The 24,765-nt window shown below is 41.3% G+C and overlaps 1 protein-coding gene across 1 annotated transcript in view; it reads left to right on the forward strand.

Moving 5' to 3' along the window:
* The window catches only part of LOC130021016 (aldehyde oxidase 2-like), an 87,754-nt gene that overhangs the window by 37,476 nt on the left and 25,513 nt on the right, over positions 1-24,765 (forward strand). The window contains exons 16-27 of the mRNA XM_056111763.1: positions 172-264; positions 1,954-2,123; positions 2,924-3,038; positions 5,646-5,768; positions 9,248-9,344; positions 9,811-9,935; positions 10,494-10,627; positions 12,654-12,741; positions 14,442-14,528; positions 14,950-15,141; positions 16,447-16,674; positions 22,279-22,374. Of these exons, the coding sequence (XP_055967738.1) occupies positions 172-264; positions 1,954-2,123; positions 2,924-3,038; positions 5,646-5,768; positions 9,248-9,344; positions 9,811-9,935; positions 10,494-10,627; positions 12,654-12,741; positions 14,442-14,528; positions 14,950-15,141; positions 16,447-16,674; positions 22,279-22,374 (1,548 nt within the window). The remainder of the gene's footprint in view (positions 1-171; positions 265-1,953; positions 2,124-2,923; positions 3,039-5,645; positions 5,769-9,247; positions 9,345-9,810; positions 9,936-10,493; positions 10,628-12,653; positions 12,742-14,441; positions 14,529-14,949; positions 15,142-16,446; positions 16,675-22,278; positions 22,375-24,765) is intronic.

A 24,765-nucleotide genomic window follows, 5' to 3' on the forward strand; every position in this document is an offset into this window, starting at 1 on the left:
CCACTCCCCCCAACCCCTCTTTTTCAGAGACTGAACCCCCTGGGAGAAAATGTGAAAGATCCCCTGACATTTTAGCTTTATAGATACATTAGCCAAATCATTTTCACAGAAATCAAAGGCTTAATCAAAGGCTAACAAACTTCTCTTTTGTTGTTTTGACTCATCTCTCAGGACAGCTGCCGTTATTCTGATATATCAGAGAAGTTTCTGAGTGCTCTAGAAGATTTCCCCATAACAGTGCCCGAGGGAGTCCAAAGGTACCAGGTCAGTGAGCTTAATTAAACAGCGACCTCAAAACTCTCAAATAAGCTTGTGAATAGCAAGAGCTTTGGATTTTGGTTTTTCCTTCTGAATTTCTAGTTATTACTCTCAGATTAGTTCTTTGTTTAGGTTTAGTTATGGAGATGCTGAGATCTCATATCTGCCCTGAGCTGGTTGATCAATCTACAAACCAATCATGGATTGTTTTTTTGACCTTTGTTTGGAAAGTAGCTAGGCAGGAGCGGGCAAGAGGAGCAGAGAGTAGCAAGGTTCAACCTGCTGGCTTCAGATTCAAGGTTCAGATTGCTGATGTTTGATCTCCAGTGACAAAACCAGAGTCCTGTAAGTCACTAAATTCACCCTTTTTGCAGGACAACTTAGAAAATATTAGAGATAATACAGGGGTTATGGCTCTTGGTATCCATGCCTCCAACCCTGGTTCAAATCACTGGGACCACATATGCTTCCCGAAGTACCGCCAGAAGTCATTTTAAGCACAGTCAGGAATAGTCCCTGAGTACTGTAACTCTAAACAAACAAATAAACAAAAATTATCATTATTAGAGCACAACCCCTTCCCCACACTACATACCTCTATGCTGAAAAGTCCCCGCATCAACACATTCTCCATCTCCTGATACTCCCAGTGATGTTCCTGAGCCCGTTTAAAAGGCAGAGCTAGATGGACTCCCCCACCCCCACCTCATGTATGTGTCAATATTCAAGTTCATTTTCAGGCTTTTGGCTTAGTTTTTGGTCTCCCAACATTAGTAATTGGTTCATGTCATACTTCATCATTCACAAACTCATATATGAATAGATTAATCATTGCAAAGGTGGAAAAGCAGGACCAGGAGAACCTTGAAATCTAAAAGAAAGAGGTACAGGGGTCTCTTTCTTTTAGATTTCTTTTAGAGCGATAATACAGCAATTAGACTGCTTGCCTTGCACAAAACTCACCCGGGTTTTATCCCTAGCCCCTCCTATGTTCACCTAAGTGCAGAGCCAGGAGTAACTCCTGAGCATCACCAGATGTGCCCCTCCCCCAACATGCACACATAAATACACACACAAAAGAAAGAGGTATAAGAAAGAAGATGCCAAAAAGATAAGCTTGGAAGCCCTCACTCACTAGCTACTTTTGCCAAAAGTTTGGCCATAAGTCATTGCCACGTGACTGAAATGACAAGTCCCTGTTCTGGTTACATCAGTGAGTTTCATGCTCTTCATGTGCCCAGCTCCAAGATTTGTTACTCCAGAGTGAAGATTTGATTTCTCAGTCTTGAATCAGGAGTGCTAGTCATCAGCCAGGCCACTTCCGAAGAGTAAAGGGCAAGTCTTCCAACTAGCAACAAACAGCTCAGGAAATTCTCAGATAATGGCTTTAATAATTTTATTGTAAGATAGAGCAATTTGCACAAATTTTCTCTTACTAACGTACTTTTTGATGATTGCATTTTCCATTTTGTGGTAACAAACAATATAAAATAAATTGTTTTGTGCCTGCTAAAGGGGCAAGCATGGTTGGGGGGAGGATAGGGAACAATGGTGATGGGAAAGTCACTCTGTTGGTGGGATTGGTGTTGGAACAGTGAAGGCTCGAAACAACCGTGTTATGAACAACTTTTTAAATCATGGTGTTTAAATAAAGTTAAGGGAGTAGAGAATAGCGATTCTTGCTTTCCTCTGCAGAGTGTGGATTCTCAGCAACCTCTCCAAGATCCAGTTGGACGCCCTGTCATGCACCTCTCAGGTCTTAAACATGCCACTGGTGAAGCTGTATTTTGTGATGACCTCCCCAAGGTGGATAAAGAACTTTTCATGGTTTTGGTGACCAGTACCAGAGCCCATGCCAAAATCATGTAAGTAAATACAAAGTTTTTTAAAAGCCCTTTAAATGCACTCTGGGAATTCCCTCAGAAGAATGCACCCCCATTTTCCTACAATGTTCTGGTCTTCAAAAATCTAAAATGAAGAATTAGAAGAAGAGTCACGAGATAGAAGAGCACTAAGGATGGGCATCTGGAACTGGCCATCGTGAGAGCAAAAGAAAACAAGAGCTGTAGTTATAAGGTCCCTTGCTTCCATACAAATCATGCAAAATCTGCTGCTACAGCCTTAGGGGTGGCTTTCAGAGTAATCCTGAGTAGAACTGAGGATCAGCTGGCGATAAAACACTAGGATATCCTAACTTGATAAGTGGTCAGCATTTTAAGCTTCCTAAAGATACCCCTTGCCACACTGCCCCCAACCCAAGCATCCTTCTGAGCAGCGGGAGACTCCTTAGCCCTCTCCATGGCAGGGCAGCTCTGAGAAGTCAGGGCATAATCTGGACCATTGTTACATATTTTAATTTTCAACCATTCTCTATCCTTGCCTCAGATTTGGTGCTCTCAAGACCAGCTGGTCGGGGGCTGGAGCAATAGTACAGTGGGAAGGGCGTTTGCCTTGCATGTGGCTGACCCTGGTTCGATTCCCAGCATCCCATATGCCCCCCCCCCAAGCACGACCAGGAGTAATTCCTGAGTACATGAGTCAGGAGTAACCCCTGTGCTTTGCCAGGTGTGACCCAAAAAGCAAATAAATAAATAAATAAATAAATAAGACCGGCTGGTCTCTACTTCTTAAATATTTCTTTTTTATTCTTTTTTTTTTTTTTCAGATCAATTGATTTTTCTGAGGCCCTTGAACTACCAGGGGTGGCTGATGTAGTAACAGCTGAGGACATTCCAGGCACTAACGGCGTTGAAGGTGACAAATTATTGGCTGTAAATGAGGTACAGAACAACATGCTTTCCAGATGATTATCTGTGCAGAATACACCAGAGCACCACCTTCAATCAATTTTCATTGCACTCAGCATCCTGCCATCAGCTGATAGAAGCACCAATTTTTCCAGCTTCTCTTTAGCTCTAACACCTTGAATGAGGTGGTCTCCTTTTTTGGATCAAAAATAATAGAGTGAAATGAAAAATTTGTCCTCCAAAAATAAGTCCCAGTTTTACCAGTAGGCTCTCTAGAGTTGTTTATCCTCACCTGCAGAACAAATACAGGGGGGCTGGAGTGATAGCACAGTGGATAGAGCTTTTGCCTTGTACTCGGCTGACCCGGGTTCAATTCCCAGCATCCCATATGCTCCCCCTGAACATCATCAGGAGTAATTCCTGAGTGCTGAAGCCAGGAGTAACCCCTGAACATTGCTGGGTGTGACCCAAAAAAGTGATTGCTGAGTGCTGAGCCAGAAGTAATTACTGAGAATTGCCAAGTGTGGACAAACAAAATAAAACAAAACAAAACAAAAAAACAATCTAAAAATGAAAGTACAAAAACAATCACTATTATTTACATTAAACCTTCTACCTTCCTGGAGCACTACCACCACCCTATAAATCCCAATTTATCTTCAGATTTTTAATAAAGTTTCTCCTGCTCTCTTTGACCTTTAATTTATCCCTTAGTCATTCATTAACTATTTGTTACAGGAGCCAGACAACCAGGTTCGTGTTCCAGCTCTGCAGCTCACCAGCTGTGTGCTGTGGTCTATCTGTAAAACGGAAATAATCACAGCTCCCTACCTCATGTGATTCTATAGAGACTTATATTAAGAGATATATGAAAGGCGCATATGACAGTGTCTAATGTGCAAAGGGCTGTGTTCACTTTAATTGCCTCATCTCCATGAGTCCAGCACAGGCTCTTTTACCACTGGCCATGGAACTATCAGTCACTGTTTTGCTGTTGTTGTTTAGTTTGTTTTTTTTTTTTTTTTTTTGGCTCTACTCCAGATCTGGAGGTTGGCTTTCATTTAGGAGCTGTGTTATCTGCTTGAACTCGCATCTCAAAATTCCACAAACTGGGCAGCTTCAAAAATAAAGATATGAGCTGGGAAGATATCATGCATTGCTTTGCTTGTGTGAGACCCCATTTTGATCCACAACACAACATACCTCCCCCAAAGCCATGGCCAGAAGCAGACTTGGAGACCCTTAAGCATCACTGAGTGTGACCTTAGTGACCCTAACCACTGCTGAGGTAACCCAGGTGATCCCCAGCATAGAAGTTCTGCATCCTCAGGCCCTAGCATTCAACCATTGGGCCTAATTGGCTAAGTGTCACCAGGAGTCACCTCGAAGCCCCATGACTATTACATCCCCAAAATTAGAAATTTATTTTCTTACTTCTCTAGAGGCAGGAAAGTACAAGATTGTGATATTGGCAGGTTTGCTTTCTCTCAAAGCTTTTCTTTCTGACAATTGTCCTCCTATTCTCAGGTGACCTTTCCTCTGTGCATGAACCTCCCTACCTCTCTGTTCCCTTCTTTTTGTAATGACAACAGTGACATTAAATTAGAATCCAATCTCTTTTTTTTGCAGGGGTGGGGAATTGGTGGGGTGCATATCAATGCTCCTGGCTCTGCACTCAGGGGTCTGCCCTCCTGGTGTGCTTTGTCTGTCAGGAGACAGCTGCATGCAAGGCATATCGGATGTACTCTGTACTACCTGCTATACTATGTCTCCAGTTCAATCTTTAACTCCTCCTTTATCTCCAAATAATAGTCATATTATGGATCAGGACCTTAGCCTGGGAATTAAGGTGAGGAGATGGGATGGTGGAGGTAAAGAAAACATAATTCAGTCCATTATAACTCCTGTTATATCCTTTAAATGATACCATGTGATCCAAGTATGCAAAAGGATACAGCAGTTTCAGATCACAGTCAGTGCCCACATCCATGCTTGGACTTATATTTGTTGAGTAAATATCCAGTGGAACCTCTATGCTCTTTAAATTCTTTTTAATTAAAATTCAAAAATAAGTTTTAGCCACGCATATGTAAAAGTATACCATTATTATCATTCAATGATGCAAGTTTCTATCTAAAAATAGAAGGCTGCATTTGTTATGGTTTTGTAAGCAGTTGGGCCTGGAAATTCTCACAATATTTTCCATTAAATTAGTTGTAATAGCATTCCCTAAAAGATAGCCTACTAAAGCAAACAAAACCTGAACTCTCAAATATCAAAGAGAGGATGAATAGGATGGTACCTATAAGATACCATCATTGGGGACCAGAGTGATAGCACAGGGGGGTAAGGTATTTGCCTTGAACACAGCTAACCCAGGTTCGGTCTCCAGTATCCCATACGATCCATTCATGCACCACCAGGAGTAATTCCTGAGTACAGAATCAGGAGTACCAGGAGTAACCCCTGAGCATCGCTGGTTATGACCGCTCCCCCCAACACACACACACACACACACACACATACACACACACACACACACACAAGTTTAAAAGTTAAAAAAAAAAAAGATACATTCTGCTGGTAAGGTTGATGTAAACCAAGAATTTTCTCTCTGCTCCATGAATGTTCTTCCTATAGGTGTTTTGTGTGGGCCAGATCATCTGTGCTGTTATTGCAGAGACAGAGATGCAGGCAAAGAGAGCAATTGAGAAGATAAAAGTTACGTATGAAGATCTGGAACCAGTTATCTTCAGCATTGAGGTGAGAAGGATTGGTTTCTCCTGAAAGGCTGAAGTATCATAAGCATCCTCCCAATGCAAGACTAAACTGATTCTCTAATTTTCTTGTGTGGAAATATCAAACTTGTCTAGAAAAAATAAGTTTTCTCTGGATGCTATTGCTTATATGAATTGCAACTAATTTTAGCTCCAAGAAACAATAGGAGAAAATAATTGACATTTCTTTCTTTATAAATTAGAAAGTCAAGAAAAGGTCGGTCTAAGGTTTATGTGTGAAGTATCTAAGCACCCTCTATGCAGTTGTTCCATGAGTTTTTATTTTCCAGGTCACTTTGGTTCACAGTAACCACTGAAACTCTGCCTCTAAGTTCACTTCCAGATAGCAGAGAGGATTAGGTGACTAATGAAGGGTACATCACTTCCCTTTAAGGTCACATCCCAGAAGTTACACTTGCCTTTCCACATCTCATTGTTATAAACTGGTCATTTGCTATAGCTAACAACAGCAAGGGGACCCAGGAAATACAGATTCTAGTTTCCCACTAACATTTAGATGATCTGTTGCTTGTGGAAGATAATGAAAATGGCGAGTGAGAGCAATAACCTTTTTAAGAATGGTGCCCTGCAGCAAAGGGATTTCCATGAGAGAATTCTACAGACATTTTGCATCTAAATGTTGGAATGTCAATGATATTTCTCATTAAAAATTATGAAGTTAGAGTAGAAAATTCAAGCGTGAATGGATCTTCAGGTTCTAACTCAATGTTAAAAGTTTATTTAAATAATTTGTGATAAAAATACAAAAATTTAAAAGATATTAGAAGGGCTGGAGCAATAAATAGTACAGCAGATAGGGCTCTTGCCTTGCACATGGCCCAGGTGGTTGTAATTCCTTGTACCTCAGATGGTCCTTGAGTCCTGCCAGGAGGAAATCCTGAGCACAAAGCCTGAGGTAAGCCCCCGACTAAGCCCTAAGCACCATCAATTGTGGCTCCCAAAAACAAAAACAAAAAATTAAATTAAAATAAAAGATACTAGAAATTCATGTGAATATTTGGCTTGTTTTATTTGGGCCTTCCAAGCAATATTCTGACTGCCTGGGAAACACTCCCACTTGGTGGGCTACTCTGGGTGATGCTACACTGGGAGCCATGTGATGCTGATCAAACTTGAATTTAAAATATACCTAAAATGTATAACTTGCTCAATTTTCAAAGAATTTAGACAGTTATATTCCTTAATACTTCTAAGTCCAATCAACTCTGTTCCAAATCCCCATTTTCCCAAGATTGCAAACCTTGGCATTTGTCTTGTCTCACTTCCTGTCCTTGAATTGTGCTATGATCCTCATGTGGATGTTTAAACCCATTATTTCAAACCTCTCCTATTTCCTCAAAGGGGAAATGGAATATAAAGGACACCCCCATTAAATATCCTGGGACTTAGAATATTTAGAGACATAGCACTCCCTCAAAGTACAACTGTCCAGAATCGACAAAAATTAGATAACAACGTAGTCATGCATACTGACTTATTCATCCATTCATTAATTCATTTATGTGACTCTCTCTCTCTTCCTCTCTCTGTATGTGTGTGTTTGTGTGTGTGTGAGGTTATAAATAAAGGCACAGTTAAGTTACCTAACGTCTGTTATGAGGAAGAAATACTACTTTTTCTTCATATGTAAAATGCGGGTAATAATAATGCCTATCTTACTGGGTTGTTGTAAGACCAAGAATTAATACATGTAAAGAACTTGGAGAAGTGCCTGGCACATAGTTAGTACTCACTAAATAGCACATATTATAATATTATTATACTATTGTGACACATTTATAAATGGTAATAAACATACTGCTACATGTACTAGGGTAGATTATTAGGATCTTACAGTAGCATAAAATTTAAAATTCAACTGTATTAATGACTTTTTGCTAATCTCTAAGTAAGATGTTTCTGAAAACCAACTTTAAACCTCAAAGCTACCTCCATCACTTAATTACCGGATGACTTTGAGAGAGTTATTTTCATCTCTCTTAACCCAGTGTCTTCAGCTAGAAAATGGAGATTATAGTAGAATGTAGAAAATGTGTAAATATAGTGTATTTTGGTCAGTGCAAGACACAAATCAAGCACTCATTAAATATTAGCTGCTCTCATTATTATCATTATCATCAATTGCAGGGTGATAAACCTTAACACTATCAGGGTGTGGGGCCAGAGAGATACAGTACAATAGGTAGGGCATTTACCTTGCACATGGTTGAGCTGGTTTGATCCCATGCACCCATATGGTCCCTAGGCACTGCCAGGAGTGATCCCTGAGAAGTCAGCCCTGAATACTACTGGGTGTGATCCCATTCCCCACTCCTCTCCCCAAAAAAGTGGAGGGGGGAGTGTATTGTATTGGAATGTACGAATGCAGAGACAAATGCTTTTTTTCTTTCTTTTTTTTTCTTTTTTCTTTTTTTTTAAGAGAGGAGAAACCAGGCCTGATGGTGCTTGGATCTCTAGACAAGTGCAGTTGTGTGGGTTTGTTTTGTTTTGGCTTGGTTTTGGGACCACACGTGGCAATGCTCTGAACCGAGCTGAGGTTCTGATCTCAGGGATCACTACCAGAGACCATAAGGCATACCAGGGATTGAACCCGGGACAGGTGTATTGCTCCAGCCAGAACAAGTGCAATTTTGAAGTATAGAAACACCTTGAGTCTAGAAACTCTGCAAGAATTAGATGTCATGGGGCTGGAGCGATAGCACAACAGGTAGGGCGTTTGCCTTGCAAGTGGCCAACCCGGGTTCAATTCCCAGCATCCCGTATGGTCCCCCAAGCACCGCCAGGAGTAATTCCTGAGTGCAGAGCCAGGAGTAACCCCTGTGCATTGCCGGGTGTGACCCAAAAAGCAAAAAAAAAAAAAAAAAAAAAAAAAGAATTAGATGGTATAGGTCAAGCCACAGAACTTCAAGATAGAGTGGTTTCCAATGTTCACATATAAGTTTATTAAATTGTCAGAAAAATAAAGATCAGAACTAAAAGCTAGAAATCCCTCATAGGTAGTTCAAAAACTCAAATAGAACAGTCTTCCTGTGATGTGTTTCAGGCCCTATTCTCCTGGAGATGACTATGGATTTGAGCCTTCTCTCTTAACACCACCTCAAGGCTTTCAGACCACTGAACACGATTTTTGCAGTCCCTTTCTTCTCCATCACCTACTCCCACCTCTAAGTGGCATGCTTCCTATTGAAGACCAGTAGGAATTATTGTTTCTCTAATTCTGTTGTTTTCCTCTGTGACTTGTAAGATATTCCCCCTCTATCTCTTTGTTATAAGCTAGCCATTCTACTGCTGCCCTATCTGCATTATTTCTTCTGTGGGCTGAAAGAGATTGTTTACAGTGTTTATAGTGCTTTCAATAGTTTACTGGCTTTTGATGGGGAAAAAATTGGCTGTGGGAGAAAAAAATGAAGAAATTGGCTTTTGTGGTTTTCCTCTGTCATTCAGGATGCCATCAAACACAACTCATTCCTATGCCCTGAGAAAAAGCTTGAACAAGGAAACATTGAGGAGGCATTTAAAAATGTTGATCAAATTGTTGACGGTAAGAAACTCAAGACATTTAAGAGAATCTTTATGTCCTTTTTTTCTGAATCAGACGTCAAGAACATTGGATTTCCTCTCAGTAAAACCAGGCTTTAGAGTCTTGACACTTTGCCAAATTTTCCTTACCTTTTTTTCCTCTCAAAGTATGTGTGTGTCTTGTGTTATTTCTGTGGTGAGGGTGGGGGTTAGTAGTAATAAAATAAATGCAATAAACATTCCCAAGAGCCTGATTAGTAAAGGAAGATCAAAGAATGGACTCTGGCATTTTTAACTTATCCAGAACTGTGGTCTCTGAGACAAATTGTCCTCAAGTGCCCCCAAACAAATGCCTGACACATCAGTTCTTTGGTCAGGACATAACCAAACTGGCCAATCCATCAATTATTCTTGCTTTTGAATTCCCAAGATGGCAGTTTTTAACCCAAGCATGCCTTTTGGGATTTCTCTGTGTTTGATCTGAACAGGAGAAGTTCATGTGGGAGGACAAGAACACTTCTACATGGAAACACAAAGGGTGCTTGTGGTTCCAAAGACAGAGGACAAAGAACTGGACGTTTATGTGTCGACACAGGATGCAGCCCATGTGCAGGTAAATTTATTCCCTGGTTCCATCATGGCATTCCATCCTCAGAATTGTGAACTCAGCTGCCATTGTACCACAAGAAGCTTAGCATCAAGTAGAGCAAATAAAACTCTGAAACTTTTCTCAAATTTTTAAAGCTTTTTAAATTTTTTTCTGGTCTTGACAAGAAGAAACCACCCTCTCAGTTTATAGGGTACATTCACTTGCATCATGCTAAAAATCACAAGCATCAAGCTAAAATAAGCTCTATGATTGAATGACAACTCTAATTATTTCTGTATTTAATTTTTTAAATATGACAACCATTAGAATAGCACATTTTAATATGCTTTTTATTTCCTGGCACAAATTTATCTTAGTTCAACTAAAAGCCTATCATTTTCTTTAGTAGATTGTCAGGAGTTTGGCATATTTTCACCTCCTTGAGACTTCGTGGACTTTATTTACTTTTTCACTGACTATAGATGTGGATTGATTTTGTTGTTGTTGTGATGTGTTTCTGAACATAAGGGTTTCTTTGCAATTTCTCGTTTCTAAAACCCTCTTGTGATCTCACATTTACAGAAAATAGTGTCCTCCACTTTAAACATCCCCCTCAACAGGGTCACATGCCATGTGAAGCGCGTAGGTGGTGGCTTTGGTGGGAAGGTGGTAAGACCAGCCGTTTTTGGAGCTATTGCAGCTGTTGGTGCTTTCAAGTAAGTGTCCTGGAAGAATAGCAGCTGGGGTGGGATGCAAAAGACACAAAACTCAGGGTCCTTCATTGGACTGAGGAGGTCTTGAGTGGCTGTCACAAACATCCAGGTGTCCTTGGGCCACTCAGGCTCAGTCCCTTCCTTATAAAATATCTGTAATGATGCCCATACTTCTGGAAAAATTCAGTGTACACAGAATTTTGAATCAACTAATGTATTATAAAAAGGGAACATCCCTGAGCCACAGGGAAGGTGACGGGACAAGGGTGGGGTCAGTCACCCGCCCAAGTGCAGTGCCAGAGAGGAAGCTGCTCCCCCACTTTTCCTTCCTGTTCTCAGCCACAGACAGGGAGGGGTGAGGAAAGAAAGGCTCCCATTCTCTGCCTCCCTGCACTCGGAAGAGCTGGCTCTTGAGTGTGTGCTCAGTGGGTGGATGACGTTGGAAGGCTTGCTCCTTTGCTATTTATGCCGGGCACTGGCTTCTCTGATCCTTGTTTATTTCCTATGGCTCAAAGGTCCTGCTTCCTTTGACAGCTTCTGTGGCATTCAGAGCTCGGGCCTAAAGCATTCACATATGTACCTCTTCTATAATAAGAGGTGGAAAAACACAGAACTTGAATCCAATCTCCACTCTTTCCAGAATGAAGCTTTCTATGTATACTCATCAGGGACTCTGCAAGGAGTCATCAGTTCATTACACTCCTGCCTGCCTTAGTGCCTCTCAGATGTGATTGCACCTTAAATTCATCTTCAGGGTGCTTAAATCCCAGAGCCAAGGCTACCCCCTACTGACCCAGTTATCAATTGATTAAAGCTTCCCCTCTGGCTCCAAAACACAGCCAGGTGTGGCGCCAGTGCCTTAAGCTGTGTATGACTGTACTACACACTTGTCATCCAGAGTAGTGTTCACAGACCTTCTGATTTTTAAGGATCTCCTGAGCTCATGGAGACTCCTGCCCTCATTGCATACCTCCCCCATCAGAATCACCCAGGGAGGGCCTCAAACTGCAATTTTACTGAGGCTGCAGATGATCCCCATCATTAAAGACCAATGTTAGAATTATGATTTTCATTGTGTACCTGATAGGGAGCATCAGAATCACTGAGAAAAATGCAGATTCTACTGCCCACCCCATACCTATGGAATTTAAATCATAATGCTAAGGCCAAGGAATATGTATTTTCACCAGCTTTCCAGGTGATACTTGTACATTCCTAAATCTGGAAACCTCTGCCCTATAGATAAAGAAGTACAGAGCTCCTAGGGCCCAAATCAAAGATACAAGTATGGGTGAAATTGAAGATGTTAATACAGACATCCTAGCACAGGAGCTTCACTTTTATTTTCAACTGTTATGAAGTTTGCATCTATCTTTTCAAATCCTTTGTCCTTTGTAGCTACTAGTGAGGAATGCAAATGGCTCAGTCTGGGTGAGCGTCAAATTTGAATTATATGAACCCAACTGATGAGTGATAGTCTCTTTAACTAGATATCCAACCAGGAATCTTTAGGCCACAGAGACATACACAAATTCAGATCAGTGCCTATAACACTATAAAAGTAAAGTAAAGTAAAGGCCCTCCCGTTGATCGTCGATTTGCTCGAGCGGGCCCAGTAACGTCTCCATTGGAGACTTTGTTGTTACTGTGTCTGGCATATCTAATACTCTCGGTAGCTTGCCGGGCTCTCCGAGAGGGGCGGAGGAATCGAACTCGGGTCGGCCATGTTGGCCGCTTGTAAGGCGAACGCCCTACCCGCTGTGCTATCGCTCCAGCCCATATACACTATGAACTCAGTAAATATATGTAGGATGAATGAATGATTAAAAAAAAATGAATGCTTGGATAAATGAGCAGAAGGGTGGAGGGTAGAGAACTGAGTAGAAAGGTGAGTAGAAATGGGTGGGTAAGCAGTTAAATTAACAGATGGATAAATCAGTGAGTGGTAGGTGGGTGGATGGATGGATATGTGGTTGAATGGATGGGTGATGAGAAAGACAAGAATCTGACTAAAATTTGTCTTCTTGAGAACTGGTCATCCCATTCGGCTTGTTCTTGATCGTGAAGATGATATGCTAATAACTGGGGGAAGACACCCATTGTTTGCAAAATATAAAGTGAGTATTAAAGGAAAGTTATTTACATATGTCATTTGTTTGAATTTTTTTAATTTATTTTTTATTTTTAGTGAAACACCATGAGGTACAGTTGTAGATTTACAATTTTTTGTGCTTGGGTTTCGATTATACAATGATCAAATACCCATCCCTCCACCAGTGCCCATTTTCCACCACCACGGATCCCAGTATCCCTCCCACCCCCATCCCTCCCATCTCACCCTGCCTCTGTGGCAGGGCAATCCCTTGTGTTCTCTCTCTCTTTTTGAGTGTTGTGGTCTGCAAAAGAGGCTTTGAGTGGCAAACATGTTCAGTCCATAGTCTACTTTCAACATGCATCTCCCCTCCTGGGAGGATTCTCCAAACACCCTTTATTTGGTGCTCCCTTCTCTAACCGAGCTGCCCTTTCCCCTAGAATGCCTGGCTGGCCTCTAAGCTATGGAGTAATCCTCCTGGTGTTGATCTCAGCTATTCTTGGGTATTAATCTCATATTTGAATTTTTATTATTTTGTATTATTTTGATTTTGCTGAATTCTGAAAACAAATAACCTTAACATATACATTAAATGAGACATATTCTTTTTTTTTTCTTCCTATGGTGGAGATTAAACCCATCAATTTCTTTTTTTTTTCCCCCTTTATTTTATTTTATTTTTTTTAAAGTTGTAGATTTACAATTTTTTGTGCTTTGGTTTCAATTATACAATGATCAGATACCCATCCCTCCACCAGTGCCCATTTTCCACCACCATGGATAATATCCCTCCCACCCCCATCCCCCCATCCCCCCTGTCTCTGTGGCAGGGCAATCCCCTGTGTTCTCTCTTTCCTTTTGTAAACCCATCAATTTCTATTGAACTTAAAATTGAACACATAAATTTTAAGTTATTCAAGGAAAATATTTACCTAGTGCTTTCTCAAAGCCATTGACTATTAATTCTGCATTTTGGGGTTTTCCTGCATATCTGGTTTATTATGAAATAGTTCCCTTGGAATAGGTGATCTCATCAAATAATTGTACAATTCATACATGTTTTCAGAAAAACAAGGACTAATCCTTTTCAGTTGAACTACAATAGAGTGTGAAGTTTTCGTCTCAATCTGAGATATGTAGAATACTTCCTTCTAAGTGGGTAGAAAGGGAGTTGTAAGCAGAAAATTCAAGTTGCCTTCCATGAGTCCTATTAGTAATATTTCCATCTGTTATATTTTTAATCCTTTACAGAGCTGTCCCAGCTCAGGAAAAATGAGGACAGTCACTCCCATGTCTACACCCCAACCCAACAACATGGACTCCCCACCCCCTACATTCATTTCAACACACTCTGGACTTTCAGAAGTTTTTCCATAAGGGAGAAACCACAGACTAAAAAGAAAACCCAGTAATAAGTCACAGAAGAATCTTCCAAAGGAAGAATAGTCACAGTTCTAGACCAGCAGACAAGCAAAGGTGTTACAATTCCCTGTTGAATGTGAAGCCAGAAAGTTATACACTGGAAGGAAAGGAAGCCACAAAATTCTGGTCAGAGTAGATTTTTGAAACAAGCTCTGAACAACAAAGTTGCAGACAAGCATGTACCAACCTAACCAACCCAAGCAGGATCTGTCCTCAGTCCCACCCAGCAGAGGAGCTGGGCTGTGACTTTCATGTAGTGTGTCTGTGTTAAGCATATCAAAAACTGTCTGTTGTTTGTGACAGGTGGGATTCATGAACAGTGGGAGAATCAAAGCCCTAGACATTGAGTGCTTCGTTAATGGAGGGTGCTCTCTCGATGAGTCGGAGCTGGTATGTACTTCAACAACCCAACCATCCTTGATCATGGATGCAATGCAGGATTTCTAGATGAGTCTTTGTGGATGGAGTTGGTTTCCCAAATACTTCCCAAGAACCACAGGATGTTCTATTTGTTCTTGACTTATAGAGGGAAAAAATGTCCAGGAGTCAGAAATAGTGCAGAAAGTTTGATCCCTAGAACCATGTGGTCCCGCAAGGACCTCTGGGTGCATCCCTGGAGGCTCCCACAACCACCAGGATAGCCCTGTAATCCCTGGCAGAACAGAGGCCCATGCAGCATCACAGTTTTAGGCCCTTTCATTGAACCACAGGACAGAGATTTGCCTGTAGCTCCTGAGCACTCACTATTGGTAGGCCACCCCCTCCCCACCCCCCAAAGTTGTCCAATATATGTGAATCTCTTTTGTTTTAGTTAATAGAATTTCTTGTACTGAAGCTTGAAAATGCATATAAAATCCGCAACATCCGTTTGAGGGGCCGTGCCTGTTTGACAAACTTACCATCCAATACAGCCTTTCGAGGATTTGGATTCCCTCAAGGAACCCTGGTAACAGAATCCTGCATCACAGCTGTGGCAGCCAAATGTGGCCTTCTCCCTGAAAAGGTGAGATTGGAATTAAACTTGTAACCAAAGTTCTATTTGGACCCGAAGAGGTGAGAAACCAGGCCAGGGAGGGAACTCAGTGGCAGAGCATGTACATAGGAAGTAAGAGGTCCTGATCCCCAGAACTGTAGCATGATTGTCCTTTCAGGAGAATCCCCTGGTGGCTTCCAAGTCCCATCAGACCCATATCAGGGTCCCCATCACTGCTGGATGTGGCTGCTATAATTATTTTTTTATGGTGGAAAACCAGCTACCCAATAAAACAATCTTAGAAGAACTGGGCAAAAAAAGCCTTGTCTTAGGGCTGGAGCAACAGCACAGCAGGTAGGGCGTTTGCCTTGCACGTAGCCAACCCAGGTTCAATTCCCAGTATCCCATATGGTCCCCTGAGCACCTCCATGAGTAATTCCTGAGTGCAAAGCCAGGAGTAACCCCTGTGCATTGCCAGGTGAGATCCAAAAAGAAAAAAAAAGCCTTGTCTCATGGGGCCAGAGAGATAGTACAATGGATAGTACTGTACAAAGTATAGTTTCCTTTGTACAGAGCCAACCTTGGTTTGATTCCCAGCATGACCAATGACCAGATAGGGGCCCAAGCAAACAACAACAACAAAAAAAGGAGGCTCGTCTTTGAAGTAAAAATAAATTAAGTAATAAAGTAATAAAAGTAATAATAAAACTCACTGCCCTCCCCTTCTATTGCAAATACCTTCTATTGCAAATATTCTTCTTGCTTTCTATTTCTAATTTGTACAATAATTTGTACAATTTATATAAAAATGAACAACTCCTTTCCATTTCTTTCACAGAAGTCAGTGCTGTTAATAGGTAGGTGTTTATTGCTATAGATCTCTATATATGTTTATTTACCCACCTGATCTCACACATATACCTGAATGTTGGTATGTATTGTATATATTCACCTACATAGTTAAACAAGACCATAAAAAGACATTATTCTGCACCTTACTTTTTATACTTAACAGTTTACCATGACCATCTTCCCATATCAAAAAAAAATCTACTTCATTTATTTTGGGGGAGAAAGCCTGGTTCTGCCCAGGCTTACCCTGACTCTGAGCACAGAGATCACTCCTTGTAGGGCTCGGGGACCCTGATTGAAGAAGAGATGACAAACCCCCACCCCCACCTCATAAATTTTGAAAAAAAAAGCACATGGTGTTCAAAGAAGAGAGACCTTGTCTTCTCCTGACCAATTTGTGCTTTAAAGGAGGTTTTTTCCGTATCTATGTGCAATCTATATTATCTTACCATAAATTTTCACTAAATTTCCAACCCTTTACAGATTAGAGAGAAAAATATGTACAAAACTGTTGATAAAACCATCTACAAGCAAGCATTCAACCCTGAGAACCTGATAAGATGTTGGAATGATTGTCTGGACAAGTCTTCCTTTCAAAGCAGAAGAAAGGAAGTGGAAGAGTTCAACAAGAAGAACTATTGGAAGAAGAAAGGCATTGCTATTGTCCCCATGAAATTTTCAGTTGGTTTTGCCGCAACAAGTTATCATCAGGTAAGTCTCATCTTGTGGAGAGGACCCTCATGTCAGACACATTCCCAAACCATCCATTTGTCATGACTTTGGTGAGTCCCATTTCCCTTAGCACTCCCTCTCAGCACATGGCAGAAATGTATAGAACTCTCCTGAGCAGCCCCCTGACACCTGCAAGCACATATATCACAGTCCACCTGCAATCACATATATCACATGTATCAGTGGAGTAAAACGCCATCAGCAAGTATAAGCTGCACAGCAGCTCAACTCCAAGATAGAGCATTGTACCTCATACCCCACTGATTCCCTAGTTCTCATGCTTAAAAAAATGGGGGCCAGAATGCACCTCACTGGTAAAACACAGGCCTCTCAGAGGCTGTGGGTGGGTTCAATCCCTAGTCCCAAAACAATAAAATAAAAGGGGAAAGGGACTAGAGAAATAGAACAGCAAAGGTGTTTGCCTTGCAAGCAGTCGATCTGGGTTCATTCCCTGGTGTCCCATAGATCCAGGTTCTGGATCTGCACTCAGAAATCACCAGGGATGATTTCTGAGTGCAGATACAGGACTAATCCCTGAACATTGCCAGGTGTGGTCCAAAAACAGAACAAAACAAAAACCACGTTAGAGGCTCACCAGCCCAAGCTGCTATGCTATCTCACAGTTTGGGCAGTAGTGGAGCCTTCCATCTGTCCGAGTACTACTATGCAAAGAAGTCACTCCACTGTGCCCTGATCAGCAGGTTGAGCTGAGCCACCACCTCAGGAATATGTGTCATTTCTAATGGGAAAAGGGAAGAATTGAAGCTCCACAAATCTTCCCAGGGAGATTTTCAAAAAGAAGAGGCAAGTCTTTCAGATGTTCTAACCATAGGAGAGGAGAGAAACCTGCATAGAGATGAGTTCAGTAATGAGCACAAGAACAGATATTTCTGGCACTCCCCAGGGGCCCTGGACAGGAAAGCTGTTTAGAATGCAAGAAGGTTTATTGCCTCCCCATTCCTATCCATTCAAAGCAGAAAATTCAGTGACTACAGAAAGCTTACGTATTCGATCTAAAACAGCATTAGATTTCCCTGTGTGCACACAAATAACAGCATTCTTCCTTTTATACCCAGCTACTAGTTACTAGTGGGTCACACACACACACACACACACACACACACACACACACACACACACACAATCCTTTTCAGGAGTAAAGCAGTTGACCCAAATCCCTTTTGAACTGAAGTCAGATGAACCTGAAGAATGCTCGGCCCTGCCACTTTAGTAGCTATGTGACCTTAACTTCCTTAATTATAAAATGAAAATATTAATCCTCCCTCTTAGGAGTTATATGAATTGGATGAGATCATGAATTAGAAGCCCCTAGCAGAGTTCCTACTGTGTGGTTATCCAGACTGCCCAAGCTCCTTCGGTGTGGTCTCAAGCCCACCTCTCAGGGCATGCTTATTCAGGTGGGAGGTCTCCTACCTACTGGGTCACACTCCTCATCAGATCCGGTATGCTCGTTCCATAAAGAGGTTCAGGATTACATCTATAATCCTGACTGAGGCTTCTGGCTAAACAGTAGAGCACTTGCCTTGCATATGGGAAGTCCTGGCATCCAAAAAATAATGATATAGATACAAGCCTGACTGAATCAACTATAGGATCAAAGGAGCTCCTGGAGAACTACCTATTTGATATTTTTCCCTGCCTCTGACAGTTAATGCTGTCTTTTCTATACTGATTCTGTAGCACCAATTGGGTATCTAACAACTCAATTTAGTTGCTAGCCATTCAGAATTAGTGGATATCTTACAAAAACTGTGACCTGCAAGGCGATCCTCATTTCAGATACCTGTCCTAATTGGGCATCCAAGTGATCTACTCTTCTGTCTAGTTTACTAAAAAATTGGAGGTTGGGGCTGGAGCGATAGCACAGGGGGTAGGGCATTTGCCTTGCACACGGCCAACCAGGGTTCTATTTCCACCATCCCATATGATCCCCTGAGCATCACCAGGAGTAATTCCTGAGTGCAAAGCCAGGAGTAACCCCTGAGCATCGCAGGGTGTGACCCAAAAAGCAAAAAAAAAAAATGGAGGTTTTGGTTTTTATGCTCCTCAAGGCTAACAGTTTGCTAAAATAACTCACATAATTCAGGAAAGCACTGTTTCTATAAATTATTATAATACAAAGAATCTATGCAAGAAAAATCCAATGGAACAGATGCATATAAGGTATTAGAAAGGGGACACAGGCTCTCACAGCTCTCCTCTAATCAAGCATTCCACTCACCAGCTAGTGAATTTGTTCACCATCCTGGAAATTTCCTAAAGGTTTCCCATAGTTTGGGGGAACATGTATGGAGGTTTTTCCCCATACGCATGTTTGATAAACCATTAATCATTGATTCAACTTCCAACCTCTCTCCCTTCCCTAGAGGCTGAGGAGTAGGACTAAAATGTGTAACCCATTAACTACATGATTGGTTTTTCTGACCATAATTCCCCTTCTCTGGAGCTCTCAGGTCACCCTTGAGTTATCTAGAGTATAAAGAGAGCAAATCATAAAAATTTCAAAAAACTGTGTGCCAAGAACAGAAACAAAGATAACATTTTTTGTATGTTTTACTATCCCACACCTGTCTTCACCTTTATGGCTTCTCCTCATTCTTATGGCTATTTCTCAACCAAATCAGAGAAAATTTCCAAGATCTGTGGTAGCCAACTTCCTGTCTCCATTAAAGACCTCTAACTTCCGAGTATATTTCCAAGTGGTTACACCCAAGAACCATCTGGCTGGTAGTTGGAAAGTGTTATTCCAGGTCAGCATATGACTCACAAAGCCAGAACAGCTACTTTTTAAACTAGGTGTGACACAAATTGTCCTCAGAGGGAGTCAAAGACCCATAGTAAATAAATACTATTATTAGAACTCACACACCTTAATGCACCCAAGACATCTTGGGACACACAGTGGCTCTAGACATGAATAACTGAGGCCCAATGCCTCCCTCTCTTTCCCCTCTTCCTGAAAGAAAAATGACTCACTTCCATTCATCCAGCATAATAAATATTTATTTAGTGTTTCTTTGAGTCAAACCGGCTCAAAGTTTTCTACAGGACACAAAGATGAGCAGGACCTGGTGCCCTTCCTCCGAGAGGCTCCCACAGAATATCTATCTATCTAAGATTTATCTATCTTCTTTTCCTGTGGCTGTCAGAGCAAAGTGCCACAAAAGGCTTAAAATGACAAATCTATGGTCTTGTACCCTCGAGCCTGTAAGTTCAAAATCAAGGCGTTAATAGGATCATGTGCCTGGTGCAGACTCCAAGAACGGTTCCTTCTTGCTTCTGTTGCCTCCTTGTCTTTGGCTTGTGCCACATGCCTTGACCATGACCTCCATTGTCATCTGTCCTTCCTGTAAGGCTACTGCTTTGTTGGACCTAGAACCTACTGTAATCCTCTGTTAAATGACAAAAACCCAAATGAGATCATTTAAAATATCTAGCTGATAAATGATCATTTAAAAGATCTAGTTAACAAGCACAAAAAATTGTAAGTCTACAACTGTACTCATGGTGTTTCACTAATAAAATTTTTTTAAAAAAAGATCTAGTTAAAAGAGCTATTAACCAACTCAGAAATTGAGAAATTGAGCAGTATCCACTCAAACAAGTAGAAGAGTGTTCCAAAAATCTATATGAAATGAGAGGTGCTTAGAGGCAGGAAAACAGAAAGATTAGGGAAGATGGAATAACTTTCAGTTCAGGTAACCTACCTAAGGCAATGGGAATTTTTGAGGCCTCTATCTTTGGGGGACAAATACCTCATGGGTGCTGACCAGAAAAATCCCTTACCTGACCTGTTAAGACTATATTCCTGGGGCTTGAGAGATAGCACAGAGGGTAGGGCATTTTCCTTGCACGCGGCCGACCCGGGTTCGATTCTCAGCATACCATATGGTCCCCTGAGCACTGCCAGGAGTAATTCCTGAGCGAAAAGCCAGGAGTCACCCCTGTGCAACGCTGGGTGTGACCCAAAAAGCAAAAAAAAAAGAAGAAGAAGACTATATTCCTGGGGCTGGAGAAATGGCACAGAGGCTAGGGTTTTTTCCTTGCATGCAGTCAACCCTGGTTTGATTCCCAGCAACCCATGTGGTTCCCCAAGCACCACCAGGAGTGATCCCTGAATGCAGAGTCCAGAGCAACACCAGGTGTGGCACAAAAACAAACAAAAGACTATATTCCTGAGAAGGTTGGAAATGCAGTTTGGTGAGATATCAATCAAATCTTGGTGGGTTTAGCACAGCAGCCTCTTTTGGGAAACTATTTTTTTCTTTTTTACACCAGTGTGGCTGTATCATACCAATACAATTCTATTTCTCATTAAAGTCACATTATGAGTTGATACGTTGACATGAACTAAAGGAGAACACTCCTCTACCTAGAATTTCTTGGGAAGAGGAAGTGCAGAGAATGGGGCAATTGCTCTTTCCCAGATAGTAATGTTTTAACTGAATGGAGTCTGTGAGGAGTGGCTCTGCTATTGCAAAACAGGTGGAAAGAGAGAACAGTGTAAGCCAGAATGCAGTTCAGGAAGGAACAGCAGTTAGGCCAGATTTGGAAGAGAGGTGGAAACAAACAAGGATGAAACTGGAAAAGGGGGTCTGGAGCGATAGTCCAGTGGGTAGGGCGCTTGCCCTGCATGCAATCGACCCATGTTCTATTCCTGGCATCCCATGTGGTCCCCTGAGAACCAACAGGAGTAATTCCTGAGTGCAGAGTCAGGAATAATGCCTGAGCCTTTCTAGGTATGACTCTAAAAATAAAAAAAATAATTTGTATATAGGGGGTTGGGGTGATGGGAGGGAACCTGGGGACAGTGGTGCTAGGAAATGTACCCTGGTGGAGGGATGGTGTTTGAATACTGTATGACTCAAATCCAATCATGAACAGCTTTGTAAGGGTCTATCTCACAGTGGTTCAATTAAAAAAATTTTAATTAAAAGAGAAAAAACTGGAAAAGGAAGAGACCAAATCCCACAAGGTGTCATTTTATATAAAAAGGAACCAGACTTTTCCTTCCAGGCTATGAAGAATTTTGGCCCAGCTACTTGACCAAGAGGCAAGCTCTTCACCATTTATGATTCTATCCAGTTGTCACTTTGGGGAGTCCTTCTCCCAGCCAGGCCTACCTTTATGCAGCCCCCATTTCTCAGGAATCTCTCAGCACTAAAATGACTTGCTTTCCATTCCTTCCCCTCACCCCGCTGCACTGGCAGCTACTTACAGAGAACCACGTTATATTCATCTTTATGTATCTAGAGCGGCGCCTAGGCTGCACGCCACATGTATATATACATGTACAAATACTTAGAATTGTTTAATGAGCTAGAGTAGGTCAGCCAGAGATTTTAAGCAGGAGGTTGACTTTCTCATTGGAAACAATTCCTGAGTACTCAAGGAGGCTCCTAGTAAAGTTGTCTACAAGCAACTTTTGCACAAAAGATAACAAGGCTTCAGAATCCTGCTAGGAAATTTTGCCTCTTTGACCATCCCCACCCATCACACTTAGGTCTATCTCATTTTTTCATAGTGAGCCTCACTAAACATCAATTTCGGTTGCATCACTAGGCAGCTGCCCTCGTTCACATCTACACGGATGGGTCCGTCCTGGTCACACATGGAGGCAATGAATTGGGACAAGGAATTCACACCAAAATGCTACAGGTAAAAAATAATTTTTAAAGGTGGGGAGGGTGAGCAGAGCAATAGTACAGTGGGAAGGATATTTGCCTTGCATGCAGCCGAATAGGGTTCCATTCCTGGCATTCCATATGGTCCCCTAGCACTGACAGGAATAATTCCTGAGTGCAGAGCCAGGAGTAACCCCTGAGCATCACTGGATGTGACCTAAGGAAAAGAAAAGAAAAGAAAAGAAAAGAAAAGAAAAGAAAAGAAAAGAAAAGAAAAGAAAAGAAAAGAAAAAAGAAAAGAAAAAAAAAGAAAAGAAAAGAAAAAGCATTTATTATCATCTTCCTGTACACTTTCATGTGACTGACATTTGGAACTCATTTTAAGGTAAATAACCACTTCAGGAATGTCAGCCCAAAGAACTTGACTGTGTAGATAAAAATCTCATCAACCAGAGTGGCTAAGGTGGAAGAAATCCTACATATTTACAAATGCTCCTGGAACCTGGCCAGGGTTATTCATCATTAATAAACTCCTGGAGTACGGTAGTGGGTACACAAAGCACCTAGAGGAGAGTCTCAGCTTTCTACCTGGAGACCAGCATGTATCACTTAAAATTTCAACAGCAAAATCAATTTGCTTGCAATTTTATTTTGACAAGAAAGACTACTAGTTTGCTATTATCATCTTACCACTTTTAAAGGGCACTTTAACATGCACTTACAAACAAAGATCCCATCTCAGGAGAAAAATGAATAATCCTTCAACATTTAACTAGGTAGCTAAAGGTAGCATCTTTAGGGATGACTGTTTCATATCTGCTGCTTTTGACTAGGCAGTCTTTCAGCTTTTTTGGGAATACATCTCCTTTATTCAGTATAGCTTTAAGGAACACCTCAGTGCTGGCACGTTTTTTTCCTCATCCCTTTCTTTGGCCCAGTGTTTGCCACAGAACCCCTTAATGGTCATTCATGGTCCATGAACCCCAGTGGCTGCAGGAATTGGCTCAGGAAGAAGGTGCATTACCAAGCAGATAATCTGAGTAATCAAAAAAGACCAATCAGAATGTTTTCCAGAAAGATGGGGATTATTTTTCCCTTGTATGCTTTAGGTCAAGAATTGTCAACAACCAGTCTCCTGTATAATGAACCAAGTCTACTCACTGTCAGAAATAATACAACTATCATTGGGGGAAAAAAGCAAATGTGGTGGGTAGGGGATGATGGAAGGGAACCTGGAGACACTGGTGCTGGGAAATACCGTATGACTGAAATCCAATCATGAACAGCTTTGTAAGAGTCTATCTCTCAGTGACTCAATTTAAAAAAAAAAAAGTTTAAAAAAAAAGAAAGAAAAAATCAAATGTGAGGGGACCCCATTAAGACTGTAAAGCCCTTCCTTACTGACATCCACAACATGAGCTCCAGTTTATTACTCCTGAGATCTTAGGCAGGAGAACTAACAAATTCCCTTTTGACTTTTATCACCAAGAAACATTGTTGCTCTCTATATGTGTATGTGTATCTGTGTCTGTGTGTCTTTGTGTCTGTGTGTGTACGTATAGTTTTGCTTCTTGCTAGGGAAATATCTGCCATTGCTGAAATAGCATTACTGTATCCTGGCATTGGGATTATATACACCCCTGTGGACTTCTGGAGAAAGTGTTTTAGCAAAAAATCAAAGAGACAAGGGCTGGAGTGATGGTGTACAGCGGGTAGGGTGTTTGCCTTGCATGCAGCCGACTCGGGTTCAATCCCTGGCATCATATAGTCCCCCCAAGCACTGCCAGCAGTAATTCCTGCGTACATATCCAGGAGTGTTACCCAAAAAGAAATAACATAGAAAGAGATAGAAGAAGGGAATGGTGAGGGAGAGGGAGGGTACAAAGAGACAGTAGCAGCCTGAATAATGCTTTGCTTTCTTCCTTTTCTTGCTTTTTCATTTCTTCTTGGTTACTTATCTTAATTTCTGCAGATGTTTGCTAGACAAACTAAAAGGAAATGAACAGAAAAGAAAAAAGTGAATAGCAAATTCTAGAGAGATACAAGCAACTGAAATAGAGAGAAGGGGTAAGGGTGGTTAATGTTAAAATGGGGTGAAGGTTCCCTTTCTAAGGGAACAAACTGTTAGGGCCACATTCCTCATGATACTGGTGCCAACAGATTTAAGATCAAACTCAGTCAGCCTAATTTCTGTCTGTCTCTCTGTCTCTCTGTCTCCATCTCTCTCTTTCTCATCACTAAATAAACTTGAAAATCCCATTTAGGCCTACTCACTTACTAGGTAAAATTTAGAGGAACAGAAACTCTTAACATCCTAAATGCACTAAATTGAAATAGAAAAATCACAGTGTAATATTACAAAGAAAACACTTTCAAAATCAGCAAGAAACCCTACAAGATACATTATTTTAGACTTTATAGGCAA

The sequence above is a fragment of the Sorex fumeus genome, unplaced genomic scaffold (assembly GCF_029834395.1).
Source record: "Sorex fumeus unplaced genomic scaffold, SorFum_2.1 ptg000014l, whole genome shotgun sequence".
NCBI lineage: Eukaryota > Metazoa > Chordata > Mammalia > Eulipotyphla > Soricidae > Sorex > Sorex fumeus.